The sequence below is a fragment of the Ailuropoda melanoleuca genome, chromosome 1, assembly GCF_002007445.2.
Source record: "Ailuropoda melanoleuca isolate Jingjing chromosome 1, ASM200744v2, whole genome shotgun sequence".
NCBI classification, from domain to species: domain Eukaryota; kingdom Metazoa; phylum Chordata; class Mammalia; order Carnivora; family Ursidae; genus Ailuropoda; species Ailuropoda melanoleuca.
In genome coordinates this window covers 160,396,405-160,419,785 of record NC_048218.1, presented here as the reverse complement: position 1 = coordinate 160,419,785, position 23,381 = coordinate 160,396,405, and the positions used below count along the sequence as shown (strand labels likewise).

General features: G+C 43.8%; 1 protein-coding gene across 2 annotated transcripts in view; it reads left to right on the top strand.

Moving 5' to 3' along the window:
- Nucleotides 1-23,381, top strand: part of RAPGEF5 (Rap guanine nucleotide exchange factor 5) — a 188,933-nt gene that overhangs the window by 58,700 nt on the left and 106,852 nt on the right. For both annotated transcript variants that reach the window (XM_034669071.1, XM_034669058.1), the window contains exon 6: nucleotides 20,206-20,279. In XM_034669071.1, coding sequence (XP_034524962.1) covers nucleotides 20,206-20,279 — 74 coding nt within the window. The remainder of the gene's footprint in view (nucleotides 1-20,205; nucleotides 20,280-23,381) is intronic.

Sequence of the window (23,381 nt, the reverse complement as noted above, 5' to 3'; positions counted from 1 at the left end):
CACTGGGCATCAGCAATACTTCTTAGGAAATTTTAGCAGCTTTAAGCCCCCTTAAGAATATGTATTTAAGATGGCGGGAAGTGAAGTGTTGACAGGAAGCTCTGGTCTGACACAATTGAAGAAACATCTTCTCCTTCAGGGCAGAAGCATTACAAAGACAAGATATTCACGTTGCTTTGTCATGAGAAATGAAATAGATTGATTATTTTTAGCAGTAAAGAAGGCTTTTCCTTTTACACATTTAGAAGAAAAAAAATAACCATTAAAGCTATGGAATTGCTCTGACTTTTATGGTCCTCTAAATTTTTACTTTTTATTTTTAGTTGACAACTTTCTCCTTTTCATGGAGAACCTGTTTGACTTGAGCCTTTCCCTTTTGTAAACACATAGTTCATATATAGGAGAAGGCACAGCAGAAGGGGATTTTAGAGTGGATGGTAATAATACAGTTAGGGCTGGTGGAGACAGCCTCCCATGCTAGTACAGTTACTGCTGTGTCAGACTCTGTCGACCTTTCCAGTGATCTGTGATCTTTTATATTGAAAATGTAAAACTAAGAGCTATGGTGATCTTCTCTTACAGGCCTTTTTTCATCTGGTCTCTGAGGGCTTCAATAGTGAATGTTGGAGCTAAAAAAGACTCTCAAGGTAGAAGTATGTTGGCTGGATTTTAAGTAGTTAAGATATTATGCTTAATTTTTAGGGATACTTTCAACCACTTAAATTTTCTGAAGTCTTCCTTAGCCTGCCCTCTAAGGATACACCTTGTTCTCTCAGAATTGGTATTTCTACAAAGTGTGGTTTTTTTGTCCTTTTCTTCTCCTTTGCCGCCTCCCGGACGCCACGCCGGCCAGCGGCCATCACTCTCATTCCAGGTCAGCACAGACCTATCCTGATTGTCTTGAAGCCCCACTGAATGTGTTCTGTAGCATTTGTCAGCCAAGAGGAAAGAAGACGCATGTGTTTTCCCCTAAAATTACCAACACAACATTGTGGTCTTCCTCACTGATTGACGATGTAGGATGTTTTCCCTAGAAGAGAGAGCTTTGCCTAACACCATGCTGATGGTTGAAACTTGTAAAAAATCTCTCTCCTTCTCTGGTGCCGTAATAACTCCTTGTTCTAACATTTCCGGAGCCCGTTCTCTCTCTGCTTGCTGACAGGTTTTGTACGACCATCCGTCTGTATCCCGTCTCCACTAGTGCATGTTCTTATCAGAGATCAATTCAGTGGTTGACAGGTTAGATCTTTCTATTTTTTTTTTAAATGGCATAAAACCACAATAAGAGTCTTAAGATTGTAATTATCAATGCAATGTCAAGTTAAGGATCTTTGAAAATGTAAAATTCTTGCAATCAAGAAAATAATAGCATTGGTAAAACCCAGAAACGATTGAAAATGGATGCAGCAGATGCTTTGTAAATTTTTCTAACTCTCCCACTGGGATACAAAGAAAATTGCCTTTAAAAAAAATCCCGTGACACTGTCTTTTGTAATTAGAGCTATTAAGTCGAAATGATAAATAACCATTCAATGGCATACTAAAAAGAAAATAGCCCTTTGCCCTGATTTCTCCTTGAACAGCAAGAGGTCTGAGTGTATTGAAGTTGGGTTCCTTTAACCCTGAGGATTGTTTAGAATTGAGGAAAGCAAGCAAGCTGATTTTCTTTTTCATCCTTCCACATGGTCATGTCCAGTAGGATAGTAAATGAAACTGATTTGCCAAGGAGGTGAATAATTACAACACAACAGAGTGTGCTCCAGAATGCAGGGGTTTTGTTTTCAAAACAAAGTGCTACGGGGGGATTTCAGTGGCGGTATGTAATGCTTAAAAGGCTCAGTAGACAAAGGTAATTATCGCTCTAAATGGGCGCTTGTCCCTGTCCTGGGGAATCAGACCCTGGGAAGGTGAACTGAGTATGGATGGTACCTGTCTCCAGGAATATGAGGGTTCAGACTAGGCTCTTGTCCTGAGTGGTCCAGGACAATGATTTTATGTCATTCAGATTTTTACCTGTTAGTGCCTGTGTTTTACACATGTTGCCAAGCCTCCCTGAGATTTGGAGCAGAGAGGTGGGTGGAAGGCAGGAGAAGCTTTAAAGGAAGAATCAAGTTTTCTATTTGAGTGCCTGAAAGCAGCTTCTAGCATTGCAGCTCCTGGGAGCATTATTTTCTGTGAGGAAACTAGATGAGTATAATGAGTGTACCCTGTGCATAAATTCAATATTAGTTCTACACCCAAGGTCAAATGAAAGTTAATGACCGTTTGCACACCAGAGATCTGAAACCCACATTTTACTGCTTTCTCCTAATGACAAAAAAGGAGAGCAATTTATATTTAAATTGATTTAAATTTCAAAGCATAAACACAGAGGTCTCCCTGGTACTCTCTCCTTGTCAGTGAAACTTCCTGGCAGGGCTCGACTTTCATAAAAATGGAGCCCCGTCCTATTCCAGTTCCCTAGTGTGGACAGTTTTTTGTTTTCTGTGGAACTACCCTGTTCACACCCTGCTGGGTTCGTGACACCAAATCAGAAGCCAGCAGTGCAATCAGGGCCACTTTCTTTAATGATTTAGGTTTTGCATTTGTTGAGCTAATTAGCTGATTGAGGCAACTAATGGGTGTCTTTAATCCACTGTTGACTGGGCGGCTTCTCCTTGAAGCCTGCCAGCTCCTTTGTTCTTGGTCTTCTGGGGAGTGGGAGCTGCTTCCCAGATGAACATAGGATATATGCCACCCAGTGTCCCGAGGCCAGCCTGAGAGGCTGGTACACTAATTACCAAGTGCCCTAAAAGGCCGGGCATCCACATAAAGCCCTGTGGCTGAGAAATTCTTTGTGTATGAATAAAGGTTTGCGTTTGAGGAGTGCCCTGGTGAGGGTGGGGAAGAGGATTGATCTATCATCCACTTTCAGAATTGAGAATTCTGTGATTGCTTCTTCGTATAGCCCTAAGGTGCAAAATGAAAGCGATGTAGCTGTCTTAAATATTAGAATATTTGAGGAAATATTTAAAGAAGATGCTTAGATAATTAAATGGAAAGCTGTAGTAAAATCATCTCTCTTACGAACTAAAATGTTCCTTAAAAAGAACCTTTGCCATATGCTGTTCTTACAAAGTTACAAAGTTTGACAGCCCGGTAAACACACCTTCCTACCAAAATCCAGCAGTGCCGGGTGTGTAGTTAGGAAATTTGATTCCCATGCTGTCCTGTCTTTCGTCACTCTGGCAAGTCACCTGCCCTCAGCCTCAGTTTCCAATTTTCATAAAAGGAAGCGGTCGGGCGTGGTTGATGAGGACAGTGCCGTGCTTAAGCCTGTGGGTTGTGTCCTGAGTACCAAGTTCTAGGCAGCTTTACTTCTCTTTAATTATACATTGATGCCCACCTACTCAGTAAGAATGTGGGAATAATAACTTTTGATCATTTAATTTCCTTTCTAAACTTTTGTGATTCGTTGCCTTTTCCTCCGTGAAAATGTGTGGAAGGCCCTTCCTGCTCCTGCCTCCCTCCTCAGAGAACATTTTCTAACTCTCATTTGTATTGACAAGTAAGAGCTATCAAGGGAAATCTTTGTCTTGGCCGCGTGACCCAGCTATTGTCCAGCATTCGTCACATTAAAAGTCTAATTGTGTAAACAGCCATGAAAATGGAGCTGTTCTCAGTAAAACTGCAATGACATGAACACAGCATGTGTGACTATAAGAAACCGTGCTCCATAGTATGGAACGCAAAGCAAGCCATTGATTTAGCTGAATTCTGCCAGTGATGCTGTTGCAATAGAAGTGAAATTTGCTTCATGTACTGTTCTTTCCGTTTACATAAGACACGCAAAAATACTGAACATTTGAGAATTTTTAATCAGACATTTTCTTTGTAAGTGGCCAACCTGCAGTCCTATTTGCTTTTTTCAGATAGGTTATAAAAATACTGCATTTGAATGCTGCATACAGTGATTGAGATCTGTTTTTGGAATGAGATGGGTGGTAGAAATTTTGACCCCAGAGTCCATGAAGTCTTGTATTGTTTCTTATATTTTGACAAAGTGTTTTTGTTTGGCGATCAGGAAACAGGGATGGAGAGAGACTTTAAAAAAATAATCCTAGGTTTCTTTCTGAATGGCTGCCTCAAAATTCTTCCCTAACTAAAGAGAATTTTGTTTTTCTAAAGCAGTGATTCTCAAATATAATTTGCATAGCAGTTAATTTGCTGTGCTTGTAATTCCTGCTCCTCCCCCTCCCCCCCTCCTCCCCCCACTCCAGTTAAGCTTGGATGGAGGCCTTGGTGTCTGAATTTTTAACCAGCCTTCACCCCTAAGCGATTTAGGTGCCACACTTTGACAGACATATTCCAAAGTCTGTGCAGTCTGCAGTCTCAGGGAGTGAGCTGGTGTTTTATGAAGGGTGTTGGTCTAATGAAGCAAGCATGGTAGAGGCAATCAAAATGTTGTTTATACTTTGGCTACTAACTCATTTCTTGGACAACTGCCTAACTTGTCAGTGTTTCCCTCCCCGACTGGAGATTTTGTCATGGGAATGATAACAGAATTTTAACGCTCTCATGGCATTGGCAGTAAAAGCTTTATAAATGAAGTGGATTATTACCAAGGTTTATTTGCTGGGCAGACTCAGGAATAAGTGAACATTGTCTCTGAAGTTTTCCATACTAAACTTACCAGGAAGATGTTTGAGAGGGGAGTGGTGGACACTGTTTGAAGGGGAAGGGGATTTAACCCTGGCTCCCAACAAGTGCCCCTGAACCAAAGCCACATCCTTGTAAAGCCAGTCCTTGTAAATCGTGGGCCGTCCCAAGTCAGTAGAACGGACGGGCTTGTCTGGTTGCCCTTTTGCTAAAAAGTAGCTACCGTCTATCTATTGAAAATGTAAACATTGAATAAAACAAAGCAGGAAAGAAAAAAAACACGAAGTTTTGCTTTAAGACCTATTAAAATTAATGAAGGAAATTTACACATTATCATGTCATTGTCTTCTGGCAGAAAAATGACTGTGGGAAGTGTGAGATTGAGGTTACTTTGTACCTATCCTGGGGAACAGATGGTAGGGAGCCAAGCAGGACAGATACAGTCGCCGTCTCAGTTTCATAGATTCTTATTTTCTTCATTTTGATTTTTAGTTTTGTTCTTATATGTTTAAAAGGCCCATTTCTATATCATCATCCCAAAGGTGGAGCTAAGTACAGGTGATTTTCCTCTGTCTGAATGGGGCAATATACAGTAAACACAAAATTGTTACATATTGGCAATAAAACCAACTTCCCCACCCTTCAGAGGTGGGTCTTTAAGTTAGTTGGGAAATGTCGATAAGCCGTGCCTGAGAGCCTCTCTTGCTAACAGTGAAGGTGTAAGGGCGCATTGAATCAGCAGCCTGGGGTCCCCAGGCGGTGGTGTGGTGTGTGTCTACCTTGTCAGGGAAGGGGCACTTTCCATCACAGGGCTTCACAGTGTTAGCGCTGCACACGTGGGCTGTAGGCTCGAACAGTGGGCACCTTGGACCCTCTGGGCCTCTTAGACTCATCTGTGAAACAAATGACAGATGCAAAATTACATTAGCATTTGTACCTAAGTCCAAGTTACCGAAGTTGCTTCATTTTGCTGGTAACATTAGGCCCACATGAATTAACTAATTTTAGGGTGAGGTTAAAACCAAACGGACAGTTTAATCAAAAGATGACATTTACATGGGTGGGTCAGGCCCCTCTAAGGAGATTTTCATGGGACCTGGTCTAAGTGCAGTTTTTTTATTACCTTGATATTTCAAGAGGAAAGACAAATAAAACTACCAATAGTTTTATCAACTTTATATGAAAATTCAAAATACATACACTTCTATTTGAGAGGAAATATGACTCAGTGCCTTTAGCATGAATGTGAAAAATTGTTTGGGCTGACAGGCCATGCTTTATCGAAAACCTTTTTTTCCCACATGGGTTTTGGCTTGATTTTTGTGATCTGGTAATCTTAGGAGATTATTTTGTTTTATGAGCCATTAAAGCCCTTTCATTGACACTCAGATGTGGTAATTAACGGACGCCCAGAATTATTCTCTACGCTGAAATGTAGGTGGGAAACGCTGTGTTCTTCCCTTGAGACCACTGCGCTGTGGTCCTCAGCAAGCTGCCCCCTCCTGCCAGGGAGCAGCATTTGAGCTGTTTTTGATTGGAACTCTCTTTGTGATGGTGTTCCGTTCAGGATAGTGCGCCTGCCTGGGCTGAGGATGAAATATCCCCGTTTGGATCACTCAGTCCCCGGCATGGGAGGGTCCTTGGAACCTCACGGTGCTTCTGGGCTTCTGGTCTTTGCAGAGGTGTCCATGCCTCTCTTTGCTGCCCCTGTGGTATTTGCAGTGGTAGTCAGGGGTGCATCTCAGTTACGGTCTCTGGGCCTTTCTGGCTGTCTTGCCCTATGTTGCCTCTTGCTGAGTCTGTAAACCCCATTGCTTCCCAGCCGCTTACTTCTTGCAGCCTCTGGCCCATTTTAAGGTGGGCTCCCTTGCAGGCAGGCCTCTGTCCCCAGGGCATGAATCCTTGTAGATTTCCCGTCCTGGGAAAGAGGAGCAACTCAGGAATCATAAGCTCAAGACCTCATCTACCCCTTGCTTGCTCTTAGCTTTACCGTGCTCACTGCTGAATCTTCCGCCACTTGGGGCTGAAGGTAGACTGACACAGTCTCTTCTGTTTGCTAAGTTGCACTCTGTGTATGAAACTGCATTCCTGTCTTCGGTGTTCGCTCAGCCATCTACCTGACCTCACCTTCTCAGAGCCCAAGTCCAGCCAGGGAAGATGAGGCCCATAGCTCTTACCTTTCATCTCCGCTGCCTCTTTACTGCCCTGCCACTCCCCCCACACCCAAACCTGACAGTCCCCTTGCAGTAACTTGGGGATAGCCTTGAGCTTTTCTAGCCCATTACTTCCTGACTGCTTCGTGAGGGGGACAGACCTGTGGCTTCGCTCTTCCAGGAGGCAGGGATTTGAGATTTGAAACTTAGAGAGTTGGTTCTTGATATGCAAAGGAAGGTAACATTTCTCTATAAATTTTGCCCTTTCAAGCCAAATTCTAACTTGGATGTCAGAATACAAATAGTAATGACTTTGTTTCTGTGTTCCTTATCTTGCACTCTACCCTAACAGTGGGTGGGTCTGATAAGGAGAAAGGCCTCATGCATGGCTAAAAATGAAAAAGCACATTGCTGTGTTGGGAGTAAAGGGTAACTACCCTCGATTGAGCACTCAGGTCCACCCTTTCTTCTATGTACTCATCCTGTTGGGTGGTGGTGATTATCTCCGTTTTTCAAGTAATGAAGTAATGAAGGTTTGATGAAGTGTTAGAACTTGACAAAGGTCATACACTAGAAGGACTGTAGGAATGATGTTTTTTTTCCCCCAAATGTGTAATAAAAGGAAGTTTCTTTAAATTCTAGCAGGACGGGTTAGATGAGGGTTAAGGAAAATTCACATCTTGCCCTGGCCCTCTCTTGGGCTGCTTACCCGCTATCGATTGCTCTATTGATTGAACTATTTGGTGTCTTCGCTTGTAATTGCAAACACAAGGACTCTTAGGGAATTGGTGATGGTTGCTCTGTATGTTTTAGAATTTCCCTGTAATGTCACTGGGAAGATTTAGCAGTAGCATTACTGACAATTCAGGAACAAAAAAAAGCTTATGAACATCCTATGTGTGGCAGAAAGCTGTAATGTTATTTTTAAAAAGCTGATCGCTGGTCTACCACCATAAAACCTTAGTTAAGTGTCGGTGTAGATATGACCTGTTGTGTTTTCTTTTTTACAGTCCTCAAGGCAGATTTGTGTAGCTTGAAAAGCACATCAAGAAACTCAGGTTCAGTTCTAGCTTAGCCACTTGCTATGACATAGTGGCTTCCAGAGGCTCATTTTCTTATTCCCCAAAGTGGAGCTAATGGCTCATGCCTCTGGGGCTTGTTAGGAGTGGGGGGGGGGTTAAATGAGATGCCATAGAGCATGGGGCCCCTCACTGGCACACAGTTAGACTCAGAAATTACTTTTCTTTTATTCCCTGAGATAAATCTTTTTATTTTTTTTCTTTTCCAAATTTTTATTTAGATTCTAGTTAGCATACAGTGCAGTGTTGGTTTCAGGAGTAGAATTCAGTGATTCATCATGCACATACAACACTCAGTGCTCATCAGAACAAGTGTCCTCCTCAATACACATCACCCTTCTTGCCCATCCCCCACCCACCTCCATCCATCAACCCTCAGTGTGTTCTCTGTCCTTAAGAGTCTCTTACGGTTTGTTTCCCGCTCTCTCTCGCACGTGTGCATTTTCTCTTTTTCCTCCTCCCCATATGAAAAGATGCTGAGCATCAGTCATCATCAGGGAAATATAAATCAAAACATGAAATACCACATCACACCTGTCAGAATGGCTAAAATTAATAACACAAGAAACAACAGGTGTTGGTGAGGATGTGGAGAAAGGGGAACCCTCTTACACTGTTGGTAGGAATGCAAACTGGAGAACAGTATGGAGGTGCCTCAAAAAGTTGAAAATAGAACTACCCTATGATCTAGCATTTGCACGACTAAGTATTTACCCAAAGGATACAAAAATACGGATTCGAAGGGCTACGTGTACCCCCGTGTTTATAGCAGTGTTATCAATAATAGCCAAACTATGGAAAGAGCCCAAATATCCATTGACTAATGAATGGCTAAAGAAAGATGTGGTATGTGTGTGTGTGTGTGTATATATATATATATATATAAATTATATATATGTAATATATATATTATATATATATTATTCAGCCATTAAAAAGAATGAAATCTTGCCATTTGCAATGACGTGGGTGGAGCTAGAGTGTATTATGCTAAGCAAAATAAGTCAGTCAGAGAAAGATAAATACCATATGATTTCACTCAGATGGGGAATTTAAGAAACAAAACCGATGAGATAAATCTTTTAAAATTTTAATTCCTGAGAGAGATACAGACTAGAGAAGTGCACTGGGGACTTTATTTTATTCTGCTATTTTTAGGGTGGAGGGGCAGAGGCCGAGGGAGAAGAGGAGAGAGAATCTTAAGCAAGCTCCACACCCAGCATGGAGCTGGACTGGGGGCTCCATCTCACCACCCTGAGATCATGACCTGAGCTGAAATCAAGAGTCGGATGCTTAACCGACTGAGCCACCCAGGCTCCTCTCTACACTAGAGTCTTTTTAAATGAATGAACATCTTGGAATGTCTAAGTACCATTGCTGCTCAGTCTTTAAGATGTACTTATAGCAGATTGGCCTGAACCTGTCCTGTCACCATAACATATCTTTGCAAGGCACTTAAAAACCGAAAGCTTTTCTGTCTCTCAACAGAAATGCTGAAGAAAAATTGTAGCTAGGGTTAACTCAATTTTTTAAGTTATATTTTAGTTTGATCATGTACAAGCTATCTTTGTGTTAAAAGGAAACTTGTGTTTTTCTGGTATGTTTCCTCCAAAGAAGGGCAACCAGACAGGTTCCTGGGCTCAAGTACTGATTACTCTGACCAATGAGCAAATATTTATGATCTAATTAAAGGATTTCATATAGGATACACTTTGCTCTTTTGACGTTATCATTTTTCTCTGTTGAGTAACTTTTCCATTGACTGGACGTCTGTTGAATGGTACTCAAAAGAAAGCACTGTAAAAACCTATTACAAAACAGAGGAAAGGGAATTCGAAGAGTCTCGGCTCTAAGACAAAGGCATAAGAATTGAAGGGGAATGCTCTCTGCCCGAGGGCAGGATAAATCATGCAGTCAGCAAGGCTGGGGGGGGTGGGAGCAGTCCAGAGCTGGTGTTTCTCTGGCTTGAGCCACCTTCAGCCAAGTGTGCAGAGCATGTAGCATCTGATGGGGGTTTTAAAATGGCAGTTTTTCAGCAACCTCTTATTTTAACCTCCTCACTATAGATGTAAGTATGTTGTCTGAACGCTGTGAATTTCCAGAACATCAGTGCCTGTATATTCAAATGTTAGTACAAGCAATACCTTTCTTTTGTGCAGCAGACATGTATTATCTTCTCTATATAGGGTTCAGGGTTTAGGAAGCATAGTGAGGGTTGAAGGGGTATGTGGGAGCACTTCACAATGAGTAAGTCGTTATGACTCCAGATTTTTATAGACTGAACTCCTCATAGGAAATTCAAGTCAGTTCTCACTTAGACTTTTTACAGTAAATCTCCTATTTCCTTTGTTTTCATTCTCACTCCTGTTCAATGCATTTTGGACAATTTAAGTCTTCATGGTGTATTGGAGCAGGTGGAGAGTCAGACCTGGGTACTTAACCGTCTCCTCCGCTGACTTCCTGTGTGATTCTGGGCCAGCCAGTTAGCACCTCTCGGCCTCAGTTGTCTCATGTGTGGAATGAGGGTAATCGTAATAGCTCTTGGGACCTGATCAAGGAGAAGGCCAACCATACATCTGCCCTAACACATCCACAGGATCTGATTTAACTCCGATTTCTACATGAAATGAATCAAGTAGCTATTAAATGGTAAATGGATCCTGCTTTGGCCAGGGAAGCTGTCTGTATCTACTGGAAGTGTATGAATGTTCCTTGCTGGGTCTGAATGTGGCTGATCAATACTTTGTGAACATACACACATTGCTGAAGGCCCACCAAGGCGGCCCTGTCAACCTGTGGACTTGCTAGCTTTTGGTTGGCAATGAGTCATCATTCTGAAACCAAGTCATGCATGAGGTGTTGCTAGATTTGGGCAACATGGTTTTATCCATGTCCACAATTGACATGTCTACATGTCCTCTCTCCTTAGTAAGTATGTTGGAAAAATTACGTGTGTGGAAAATTAAAAATTAAGAATGTCGGTTAAGGGTGCCTGGGTGGCTCAGTCGGTTAAGCCTCTGCCTTCAGCTCAGGTCATGATCCCAGGGTCCTGGGTTCGAGCCCCACACGGGGCTCCCTGCTCAGCTGGGCGTCTGCTGCTCCCATTCCCTCTGCCCTGCCCCCACTCATGTGTGCATGCTCGCCATCTCTCTCTAATAAATAAATAAAATCTTAAAAAAAAAAGAATGTCAGTTAAATTACTAAATGACACAATTTGAAAGAAGCAAATTGCTAAATTCCAAGAAAAAGAATTTAGTAAATTATTGAATTTTTTATTAAATAAAAAGTTAAATAAAAATTATTAAAAGTTCTTTCATTAATAGAAACTAAGTTTCTCACTAGCCCTACTAAAAAAGTACCGAACAGATACTTAACAAACATGGGCAAAAAGAAGTAGGAAATTACTAGCCTGCTCACAGTGGCCACATACCTCCGGCCAGCCTTGCCAGTACCTCCAGCGGAGGGATAAGGGAAAGATGAAACGGGGGAGCCCACATTGAGAACGTGTATCTGAAACGTAACACCTCAAGAGCTGTACGTGTTTAGCATAATGATGACAATAGTTTCTTTGCTCACATCACCTCACTTGCTACTAAATGAGTCTCCGCAGCCTAATATGGAAACCCAACTAAATTTTCTGGCTTTGTTTTCTGGTATTTCCACAACACTGTGTACTGCTCACTGGTCCCATGTCAGAGCCCTTGCTTTTCTCCACCTTACACCTGTTTTTACCAGCTCTCCACCTTGACTGCCCTTCTTCCCCTCACCTCATCCACCTGTCAGAATCCACCTTTTTCTCAAAAACTCTTCTTCCATAATCTTACCCTCTCCCCCAAACTGGACGCGCCATTGAGCGTTTGTATCTGCCTTAAAATTTTTACTTTCTGAATTGGTGTGTTTTTTAGTTCAATAGACAATCACTTAGCAGTGCTATGTTGTAGAAATTATTCCAGGTGCTTGGAATAGAAAACATATTCTCTCCCCTTAAGGAACTCATGGTGTAGATTAGTAAAGTCAGGTTTGTGTTGCCAGCTATAAAACACAGATTAAAAAATGAACATGTACAGAAACAGAGCTTTGTTAGGCCAAGAGGAAGGATTTCATTTAATCTAGGGTCTTGGGTGCAAGTGGTGAGGACTCAGAAGGATCCTAAGGAGATGGTGTTAGAACTGGAGAGCCCAGTGGACAAGAAGATTTTCACCTGTTGAAGGCAGGGACAAGGCATTCCAGGGTCCAAAGAAAGAAATGTGGGAGGTGCATCTGGGGACAGAGTCTGAGACCCAGGGCCTGGCCTATAGGGGTCAGGTTGAGGCTTCTACCTGAATGTTTCATGGAGTGGGGATCACAGGTGTTGAAGCTCTCCAGCCTGCATAGTTCTCTCAGTCCCACTGCACCAGGAATGCCAGGGATGGGGCCTCACTTGGTACTCAGGCCCCTGTGTGACTCATGTTGTCTGGGCGGGGGGGAGAGGCAGGAGTCTAAAGGGATGGGGAGCTAGTGCGATCAGACTTGCCTTTTGGAAGTGAACTTGGCACCTGTGTGGAGGAGAGAATGAACCAGAGGAGAGGCTGGCTGGGAGGCTGTGGCAGTGGCCCAGGGGAGCAGTGGTATAGTCCTGAGCTATGACCGTGGCAGAGAGGAAGGAGGATGGAGACGTTTCAGAGGTGGAAGTGATGGGGTGTAGTGAGAGGCTGATGTGAGAGCAGAGCGGAAGGAGGAACATGAAAACACCTGGTTGTAACTTAAACTAAAATTCTGCAGGAGGAGGAAGAGGCTTGTGAAAACCAGTGGACATGATGCCTGTGATTTCAGACCTGTGTGTCCTCACCCCCTCCCCCGGGGACAGAGGCTGTGCCACTGCACTGTGATAGCACCTTGTATGTCGCAGGTGCATGATGGTCTGCGACGTGAAAATGTTCCTTGTGTAACTGGAGACGTGGTCCGGGACTCTGAGAAGAGGGCAGAGATGGAGACATAGATTTGGGGATAACCTGCATAACCATGAAAATTGAAACCGTAGGGACAGATAAGATCACTGAGGAAAGAGGCAGAGGGAGAAAAGAGAGCCTGCGGGAAACTTGCATTTTTAGAGGCTTCGAGGATGATAAGGACCCAGATCAGAGAGTTTTAAAACAACAATCTCAAGTTCAGCTCAGAGGCTGAACCGATTGGGGCTGAGAAAAGACAGTTGGGACAGAGAGGTCATGGGCATCGGCCAGCTTTCAAAGCGAAGTTCAGAAGGCACTTTGGAAGGGCCAGATGATAGTACTAAATGGCCTGTCTTGATGGTGAATGCAGAGCAATATTTTTCAAATTTTAACATGCAAAAAATACAGTGATGAAGCGAAGGCTGTAACTACTTTTTTCCCCTTTTTAAAGACGAGAAAAGATGTGAGCATTTTGAAGCATTTGTGATTATATATCGGTAACCAAAAATAAATAGGCTTGATCAGCATTTCTTGCCGCTTTCTCATCAGCTCCTTTGCGCGCCCCCTCCGAGGGAATGCACGGCCTGCTGAATGGGGATGGAGCCTTGGGGAAGGGCCTCTGAAAATAAATATTATGGCCTTTCTCCAGGAATGGTGCAAAAAAAATAGCTGGTTATTTAGATAATGAGGAACAGGGCTTTGCCTCCTGTGGCCTGGAAACACCTCGGTGTTTGCCTAGCATGGTCGAGTCCACAGCCCAGGGAACACACAAAACAGCCCGACCTGCTATGTCTCATCCACATGGGTGAGGAGTACTCAGTGTTACTCGTGGGGATGCATTTGGATGTTTAAATTTCGTTCCTGTTCTTTCTATTGTATTATTTTGTGTTTCATTAGAAAAGGAATACTGATCAGGACCTACATGAACAGACTCGCCGGTGTGCGGTCTGTCCAGCACTGTACTGTTCCGTCTACGACAGACGTGGGCTCGAACCGCCACAGACACATACATCATACAGGGAGGGCTAGCACAGGTGGCTTAACCTCATCTCTGAGATGGGGAGGATTTGGCCTGTCCCCGTCTTCAGGGTGTGTGGACATCAGCTGAGACCCTTGATGAAAATTCTCTGTGTAAAAATGCTACAAAGATGAAAGATTCTGTTATTGCCCACATTTTAATTATTGGCCAAGTACTCAGTGAATTCTTTTTCTTGACTATATTGCTGATTTCTCACATTGAGACTTGAAATGCTAAGTTTCTATCTGTAGTAAAATTTTGGGTTGGCTTGTCAATTAAAAAAAAATAGTTTGGTTGGTTTGTAAAGAACACTTTCTAGTATAGTCACCTAGTGCTTCATGGTCATTCTGCTTAATATTCTGAGTGCGGCTCCTTCTTACCTTTGCACAGTCGGTCAGAGATTAAAGCAGCATTGTTTTGAAAGGACATCATCAGTCTTCTTTGTGTTTAAGTAATAATATTAGCAGAGTTATTAAGAAAGTTTTCTTAGCAATTGTCCTAGTAAGTCATGAGGCAAGAAAACCTGTTCTGAAGATAACCAGAAAGTGGCATTAAGGCAGGCCTAACATCTCGGAGGCTGCCTCCCTTGGCTCATCTTGAAGGGCTCTTGGCTAACTCACAGATAGATGCATTTGCACTACGTGCTCTTCTGTGAATTCGTGTTAATTAAGCCACGGATACACTTAGTTCTCATGCAGGCTCTCATGTTCCCTGCTCAGAACACAGGCTTTAGATGTTGTGCTTCTGCTTATGTTGTGGTAAGTTATTTTCAAAGGCCTTTTCTTGCTTTTGGACTCTGTGTTGAGAGATAAGGAGATGGTTTGTGTTGGCAGAGAGGGTGGCTCCAAGCCTCCCTCGATCCCAGAAGCTGTCATTCCTGTGTACGTGTTCCACTGGAGGGAACTGTCCCAGAAACAATATTTGCGTAGGAAATTTTCCCCAGCCTACTCTTACTCTGATCAGATAAAAGAAAATTCAGCTAAAAAATCTAAATAGCTGCTTCCTCCTCCTCCTACCACATGAGGCATACCACCAGGAGGCACGAAGAGAGAGATTGTCTTCTTATGTATTCCTTGACATTCTTCCTCATATTCAAGGGTCACTGGAACTCTCCTTTTTAGGTGACTGACTGTGTATTTCATACATGAGGCGTCCTGGGGTGATCATAAATCCTCGGAGGTCCGGCATAAGTATATTTTTGTTCCCAAGTAGTGTATGTGAACTCTCGCTAAAATATATTCTTGGACTCATACTTTTTCAGTATTTCCAAGAAAATAATGTTGTTTATTATTGGAGGAGACCACACTCTTGTCCTTGTCATCAGGGAGCTGCAGATAAGAGTCTCCGAAACTTCGAGAGTCCCCATTGTGCAGACTGAGATGGGTTGCTGAGGTTCCTTTGCCATATCCCTGATGAACCTGGTTGTGTTTGTAGTTCTGGCTTCATGACTCGAACTGTAGTGCTGGGCAGCTCATTTTGAGGTCTTCAAAGATGTGACAAGAAATGTAGTATTGTTGTTTGAGGATAAGCCAGAAATAGAGGATGGAGTTTTTCTCCCGATTATGCTTTTATGCTAATCCCCTCCTCCTTTTGTTTCTATTTATATATACTAAGAATTCTGCCTAAATCTTAAAAAAAAAAGTGTTCGCTTTCAGTTCTGAAATTGTTATGCATTGTCCTGCGTGCCCTATGTTGTAGTATAATGTGAAATAACCAATGCCTAGGCACAGAAATGTTGTTTTAAAAACGAAAACATGGACAGAAAGGTTTCTGCTCAAGCGGTCCTGCCTTCGTGTCCTGCGCCCTGCATGGTTACTATGCTGGATTAACTTCTGGCCTCAGAGTATCCCTTGTCAGAGCCTTGGGCCCCAGGGCCTCTTCACTCAGGACCTGGTGGACCATCATCACACCGTCCTACACGGTGGCCACTGGCTTGCGTGGCTGACTCATGCGGGAGAGTCCTTGTAGCCACGATTTCATGCAAGTCTAAAGGCATCAGGGATGGTCGGGCTCAACTACTCTGGTTCCTACAAACTTTCCCCTTTGGGATAGCATCTCTCTCCATCTTGGTTGCTTACGGACCAAAAGGCCAAGAACACAATTAAAGAAGATATCCAAAACTTTCTCTGTGCTTTTGACATTCAACTTCAGTGTTTTAGTGGCGGGGGAGGGGGCTGCTGGGGGCTGCTGAGTTTACTTGATCTTTCTACTTTCCAGAAATTGAAGACCCTCTAGTTATTCATTATTCTTTCATACGCTCTGGTTGAGCTTGACTAGATAATAGGAAAGGATATGAGCTTCCCAATTCTGCAGACTAACCTACGTGGCCGAGGGCCTCCAGCTCCCTTCTCGAGGTCCTTGGCAATGTTGGTACTCTTCCTATCATCCGGATTAAGCTGCGTATTAAAACTGCTTGTTGGTATAACTTCGCTCCCACCTTCTGACTAAGTCACCATACCCTTACCACCCCATCTTAGCTCTCCTTTCTCCCCAATTTTTTCCATCTTTCTGGAAACCAAGACAGAGTGACATTTCCACAGCACATCAATTCCACACACACTAGGCACCTGTGAGACAGGATCTTATCCTCTCAAACTTCCATTTCTCACACCATTAAGAAAGATAAGGAAGATGAGCAAGTGCCTGGAATGGGCCAGGCCGAGCAGTAACCTAGAGGCACAGAGGACATGCTGAGTACCAAGAGGAGAGATGGAGGAATGCCTTCCCTGATGGTGCCAGCCAGAAGCCGTCCTTCCCTCCGCGCGGCCCCGAGGACACAGCACTCCGTGGTGTGCAGGGGTCTGGTGGCCACTGCTAGATGGCTCCTTCCGGTCAGGGTCACATCTTAGTTTGATTGTTTTTCAACACCTGTACCCTTGCCTTGCACACAGGTGTTCTGTGTTTTCTGAACCATGGATGGAAACTCTGAATTAACTTTCCACTTGTTCAGTATCATTCCAGTTGTTATCTGAAAACTGCAGAACCCACTCAGTGTAGTCTCTTCTCAAAGAAGCACAGGACTGCCCTTGACTGGTGGTGCCCCCTTTCTGTGGGTCCCCCGGGAGGAAACCTGTATCTTTTTCACACTTGCCTATTCTTAGTCGCTTTCTCCAGACTCTGTAACGTCTCCCTCCAGCTCCAGCGTACTCAAACACAGACCACAGATGTTCCTGAGCTAGGGAGTCTAACTGGAAGCTAGTTACTACCTCTCCCACTCACCTGGTTAGGCCTTTTTACTACTGGTCAGGGCGGGAGGGTCACTGACTCTGTCCCCTGACCTTGGCAGAATGACTCTGTCACCTAGGAGCCATTAGGGTTCCTTTCCTGGAGGACCACCTGCCTGTTCTCTAGGAACTAGACCTGATTTTCCTTCTATGATGCAGTAGGGCATGTTCTCTGTTTTAAGCAAACATCTATGAGAGATAACTCCTCCCCCTAAAAAGAGGCCCCAAGTAAAAGTACAACCCTGAAAGATTAGGGACTATGAGCTGTTTCTGGTGGAAATCACTTTCTACAACTAAATCTCAGTTTTCCCTGTTTCTCTTGTGATGAAAGGGTTGCCTTTGAGTAAGGAAAAAGATTTTTAATCATAGAGTTAAACATCATGGAAATCCAACTCAAATTTTTTAAAAGCGTGATCCTCTCAAAAGAGAAACAGTAATGGCAGTAATATTAACAGTGACTGCAACAATATGGCAGATTATTGAATGAAATGGATTAACTTGAATAAATGCTGTGACATGTCTTCTCTTAAAAAATAAGAAGTAAAAAATAAAAACAAAAACATGAATTTAGTTGGCAGAATATTCCAAAATTTAGTTTTCTTCATTTTCATCTAAATTAAAACTTTAAAGAGCAAAAATTCAAATTAAAGCATAAATCAAGTGCCAAGATACTGTTCACACTTCATATGAGTGCACTTGTCCCACATTAGTTAGTTGCCCTCCAGGAGAATGACTTCCCATTACAGGTTGAGGAAAGACTTGTTTCAGTTAGCTAAATAGAGTTCCTTACTTCTACAGCCAATGAACTTTTTTTTTTAAAGTAGGTTCCATGCCTAGCGTGGAGTGCAGTGCAGGGGTTGAACTCAAGACCCTAAGATCAAGACCTGAGTTGAGATCAAGAGTCGGACGCTTCACGGACTGAGCCACTCAGGCGCCCCTAGCCAGTGCATTTTTAAGTGGAATTTATAATGTTATTCTGTATTTTTCTCTTGGCATTCTTGCCTCTAGTTTTTCAGAGAAAACATGGGAGTTTTTCTTTCTTCCTAAGTTTTCTCATAATCAGGCAGCAGTAGCAACAGGGGACCCCCTTTGAACAAGCATGAGTGGAACTTTTTGCTGAAAATAGAAGAAAAGCTTCTATCCACTTCCGCTGTTCCTGCCTTGCCTGTAGGTGCTCAGTGATAGAGTTATCCTAGTTATTCGTGGCGTTGAACAGAAGAATTTCCCTCCCCTCTTTTTTCATAGTTAGGAAAGCAGTCGTTTCTGTAAGTAGGGGTAGTCATGGTGTGCCGTTAGGGCCCTGGGGGAGGAAGTGTTCATCCGTTAGTTTTTACAGAGCTCATACCACGTGCCCAGCATTTTAGGTGCGTCCATGGTAAGCACCACACGGTAGGCATAAAAGGCATACAAAAGCAAAAGGTACATGAAATGATACTTTAAAAAAATACAGAGCAGAGAGCACAGTATTTGAAAGGCCACAAAACAACACGAACTGAACCTGTAAGTACAGTGTGTGACCTCACTATCAGCGAGGTTGGTGGTGTTTTTGCCCTGCTTTTGATGGAGAGAGCAAAAGGGAAAAATGGCATGGCAGATACAAGGAATAACTTATTCTACTGAGGAGTCATCCTTGATTGCTTCTTATCCTCTTCTCACCAACCCCCCCCCCGCCATATTCAGTTCGTGGACAAGTGGTGTCCATTTTTTCTAAAATTCAGCTCAAATCCTCCATGTGTCTTCAGCTCATTGCCACCTCCCTGGTCTGAGTCATCGTCATCTCTAGTCAGGATGTCAGCAACCATCACCTAACTGGTCTCCCTCTTTCCTCACTTGCTTCTCTTGAGTCTCTTCTCCACAAAGAAGCCAAAAAGAACTCTTGAAAATAAGCATCAAATCATGCAATTCCCAATTTAAAATTCCTTGGTGCTTTCCCCTGTTCTTAGGCTGAACTTTGAGTTCACAGAGTGGTCTGTGCTTTCTCTAGTTCCTCTCACTCTCACCTGCCGTGGGTGGCTCCATCTCAACCTGGAGGTCCCCCCAGCTATCCCTTTTTCAGGGAAGCACCATCCCTGTCCCCCTCCTGAAAGTGGCCTCCCCCAGTTTGTTTTTTGTCATATCCTCATTTCTCATGACCATCCTATTATTTAATTATTATTATATTTATAATATTATGATTATTATTGTTGATTGCAGTAGTGGGAGTTGCTGTTCCCTGACTGTCTTCCCAGCTAGGACGTGTACTTCAGGAAGTCAGGGCTCACCTGCCTTGTTCCAGGAGTAGCCCCCGTGCCAGGCACATAGTCGGCACTTGGTAAATATTTTGAAAGTGAAAGAGCAAACTGTATGAAGAGTAAAATAATCAAATCCCTCTGCCTGAATCAGGGTTGTAGTGAATGTCAGTGTGAAGTTGAAGGTAAGGAGGAAGCTAGAGAATTCAAGGAAGACCTTCAGTGATGAACAGGGAATTCATTCTTGATAAGATAAGCGATACGGTACATAGGCCAAAGCATGGCCCTGGTTTCCCGTTTTGAGACTGATTATTTAAGCAGTTGTGCCCCAGCTGGATTGTATTAGGGAGAGGAATTAAGAGCTTTGTGTTAGGGGATGATTACACCGGCACAGAAAACGTGACAAGGCCTTGGATAGGGAGGTGCTGGGGAAAATAAGGGGGAGAAGAGGTAGATTCAAGACTCCACAGTTTGGAATTCTGTGGTAACAGGGCGCTGGAGTGGTCTAAATAGACAATATTATGCTTTCTTTATTATGTGACCATTAATTACCAGCCAAAAAAACCTCTCATTGTTTTTAAAAAAAGGTTCTCAGGTAAACTTGATAGAAGCTTTCGACTGCACCCCAGCTCCCCCTTGGATGAAGCCCAGTACTGACATGCTGATGTCAGGCTGGGTTTAGGTGAGAGAAGAAATGAGAGCCAACTTTTCCACTGACATTGATTTAATAAACAAGATAGTGTACATGAAAAGAGCCCGGTGCAGTTAGTTTAACTTTCAACCAAATGATAAAAAATAGTGCTGATGCTTAACATTTTGTGAATCTACCTCATATTGTTTTTTCCTGCCAAATTACCATCTGAAAGAAAATGATCTAAAACTGTTTTCTTAGGGTGCTACATTTTTTTAACGTTATTTTTCTTTTCTTTGTATAAAGCAATTGAACAAGATGAAGAAAACGGTGACAAACACGTCATAGTGACAGAAGCTGGAGGGGTTCCAGATTCTCAGGTATGATCAGTTCTGTGGCCATCTCTCATTACACCTATCTTCTGCATTGAGAGTGGTGAGCTAATGCAGGTGTTTGCAGAGGTTACAGGTTTGACCTCCTGTGTTCTGTAAAAAAAGTGCTATTACTAGGAATAAAGTGCTTATTTTTGATAAAGAGGCATTTTACAAGAAGGGCCCAAAATTGTCAATTACATTTATAATTTGCTTCATGAGGGAGGGACAGATGGGCAGACATACTTCACTTACTAGAGAAAGCAGGGGAAGTAAGTGAAGAACCAGAGGGACCACCGTAGAGCAGACCCGTCCTGGAGATGGCAGAGAAGAATCAGCCGGCTGACAGTGTGACCGGCGGGGCGGGGCCAGGCGGGCGAGTGCGCTGCCTCACCTGCCGAAGATTCTGTGCCAGCGCCCGGTATCTCACTCACAGCGCGGACATGCTTTTAGCAGCAGCTTTCCTCCAAATAGTGCTGTGGCCCCAAAGCTTCAGACACCCTAGCATTATCAAACGCTCCCTCAGTGTAAATCAGAGCATTTAAAGATTCTTGGCTTGGCTGAGCCATTGTACTTCGAGTTCTAAATCTGTTGGTTCTGGTCAGAATAATTACCTGAGCGTTTCCAGTCGAGATGGCACAGGCTGCCAGGAGGAGCTGTCGGGAGTTGTTCTGCTGTGGTAACCCTGAAAGGCTGCAGTCACCAAGTGCTTACTGAAATTGCCTTTCAGGCTTTCAGGCACACGTGGGCAGGGATTCCCCAACTCGTTGTCTCCCAGACTTTCTCGAAGGTTTCTTAAATCATTAAAGTATTAGTGAGACAGAGATTTCTAAACATAAATTATTATTCTATATTTGTTTCGAACTTACTCTGTGGGCAAAGGTCTGTTTTAATGGAATTCTGTTTCTGTGTCTCAAGAGGACACACAGATGCGGGTTTTCAAGATTTTGCACTTTTCTTCAGCTGCGGCACCAGTGTTCGTCTATGGGAGGTACCGAGGGCCGAAAGCATGAAATCAGACCAAACCAGTGAGCCGAAAATTAGATCAGGAACAGATTCGGTTTGGGTTTGAAAGGCAGGAGTTAAGTTCCCAGGAGGCATACCTGTGGGGGACAGGCGTAGGCCGTGGAGGAAGGCAGGTAGCGGTCACCTCATCCGACACGTCTAAGAAAGCCTGACCTGCCGCCGCAGTACAAGCAGCACTTCTGTCGGTTCGATTGTGCAGGTCGTCTTTCCAGATGCTCCGGGTAGCGTCCTCAGCAGTTCCGGTCACGTAGGTGACTTTGAGAATTCAACCGTCAGAATTAGAAATAAATGTGCGTGCACGTGTTTGGTTACACCGACACCAAAGTGTATTGATTTGAGTTTGGCGTGTGTGCATATAACGGTGGAGCGTCTGTATGCCATGCTCCGTGGTATTTCACATTCTTGCAGTCTTCACTCCGGAGCGTATTTTAAGTGGGTAGAAATTGGTTTCTCACGCCTTCCCCATCATGATGAAGTACATCACTATGGGGCAAATGCCCTGGGGCCGTTGAAAACTTTGGGTACGTGAAAGGTTAAGACAGAGGGACTGGGTCTCCTATACATGTTTCCCACCCGCCCGAAAACTCTAATTCTCGCCTCGTATGTTAGCTCCTTTCTTCCTTTTCTCCCTAAAAATATCTTTTCTGCCTAAGAAGCTCCCTGTTTTAATGCAGTGGCGTGTGGATGGAACGGAGCGGGCACGGAGGCTTGGGTTTGCGTCCCAGCCCATCTCCTCCGTAGCCTGTGTCTTCACACAAGCTCTTTCGCGTCTACACCTGTGAGGCCCTGCAGGGTAGCCTCAGTGTGCTCGTCACCATAGTGCCCTGGCCTGCGAAGTCCCTGCAAGTGACTGGCGTGCGTGGTCTCCATCTCTGTGAAGCAGAGATCGTATCAAGTTGTCTGGAGGTTGAAAGGCAGCGATGCGGGAAATGCCGCACGAGCGAGTTTCAGGAACTGTTAGGCAGCGTGCGTGCGGTACAGGGTGCAGCCTCCAGGGCCGGGCAGCCTGGGCTCTCCTCCTGGCTCTGCCGCTGTCACCTGGGCAACTTATTCTCTCCTGGTCTCAGAGCCCTTTTCTGTGATACGACTGAGAGTTCACTGGGCAGCCCTTTGGATGCAGCTCTTTGTTTTCTTACCTCCACAACAAACTCTGTACATACCCCCACTTTCCAGATGAGCTGGTAGGTGCCAGGGCCAGGAGTCACACCAAGGCAGTCCGGCTCTGGCACCCTGGCTTTTAACGCCTGTCCCAAACTGCTTTTCTAACGTCTATAAAGTGGGGACCGAGGTGGGGTTGTTGTGAAGATTAGATGAAGATGTGTGAAACGGAACAGTGCCCAGCACATAGTAAGTAGTCAAAGAAGTTCCTCTCTGAGTTATTACCGTGATCACGACATCTCTCACATTGCTTTTCAGTTTGAATATTTAAGGTGTTTCCCATGGCTTGGTTGCAGTATTACTCTCTGTCTACCATTAAGGTGTCTTCACATACATAAACATCGTAGACTCTCATTTATCACTCTTTATATAAGGACTAAAGGATTAAAGAATTTTTTATCAAAATGTGTTGAACTTGGCGCCTGGGTGGCTCAGTTGGTTGAGCATCCGACTCTTGATTTTGGCTCAGGTCATGATCTCAGGATCTTATGATTGAGCCCCATGTTGGGCTCTGCACTCAGCATGGAGTCTGCTTGGGATTCTTTCTCCCTCTCCCTCTGCCCCTCCCCCAGCTCTCTACCTCAAATAAATAAATAAATCTTTTAAATAAAAAGTATAGAATTTTTGGGGTGCCTGGGTGGCTTAATCGGTGTCCAGTTCTTGGTTTTGGCTCAGGTCATGATTTCAGGGTCATGTATTGAGTCCCACATCGGGCTCCGTGCTCAGTGTGGGTCTACTCGAGTTTCTCTCTCCCTCTGCCCCTCTACCTTGTGCTTGCACACATGCTCTCTCTCTCAAATAAATATTTTAAATGAAAAAAAAAAGTGTAAAATTTTTGCCAGGTTCTAGTTTAGGGCTCTTAATGTGATCTTCAATGAGTAATCTGTAATGTACTGAACTTTGGAAATGCTTCCGTTGCTTCAGGTC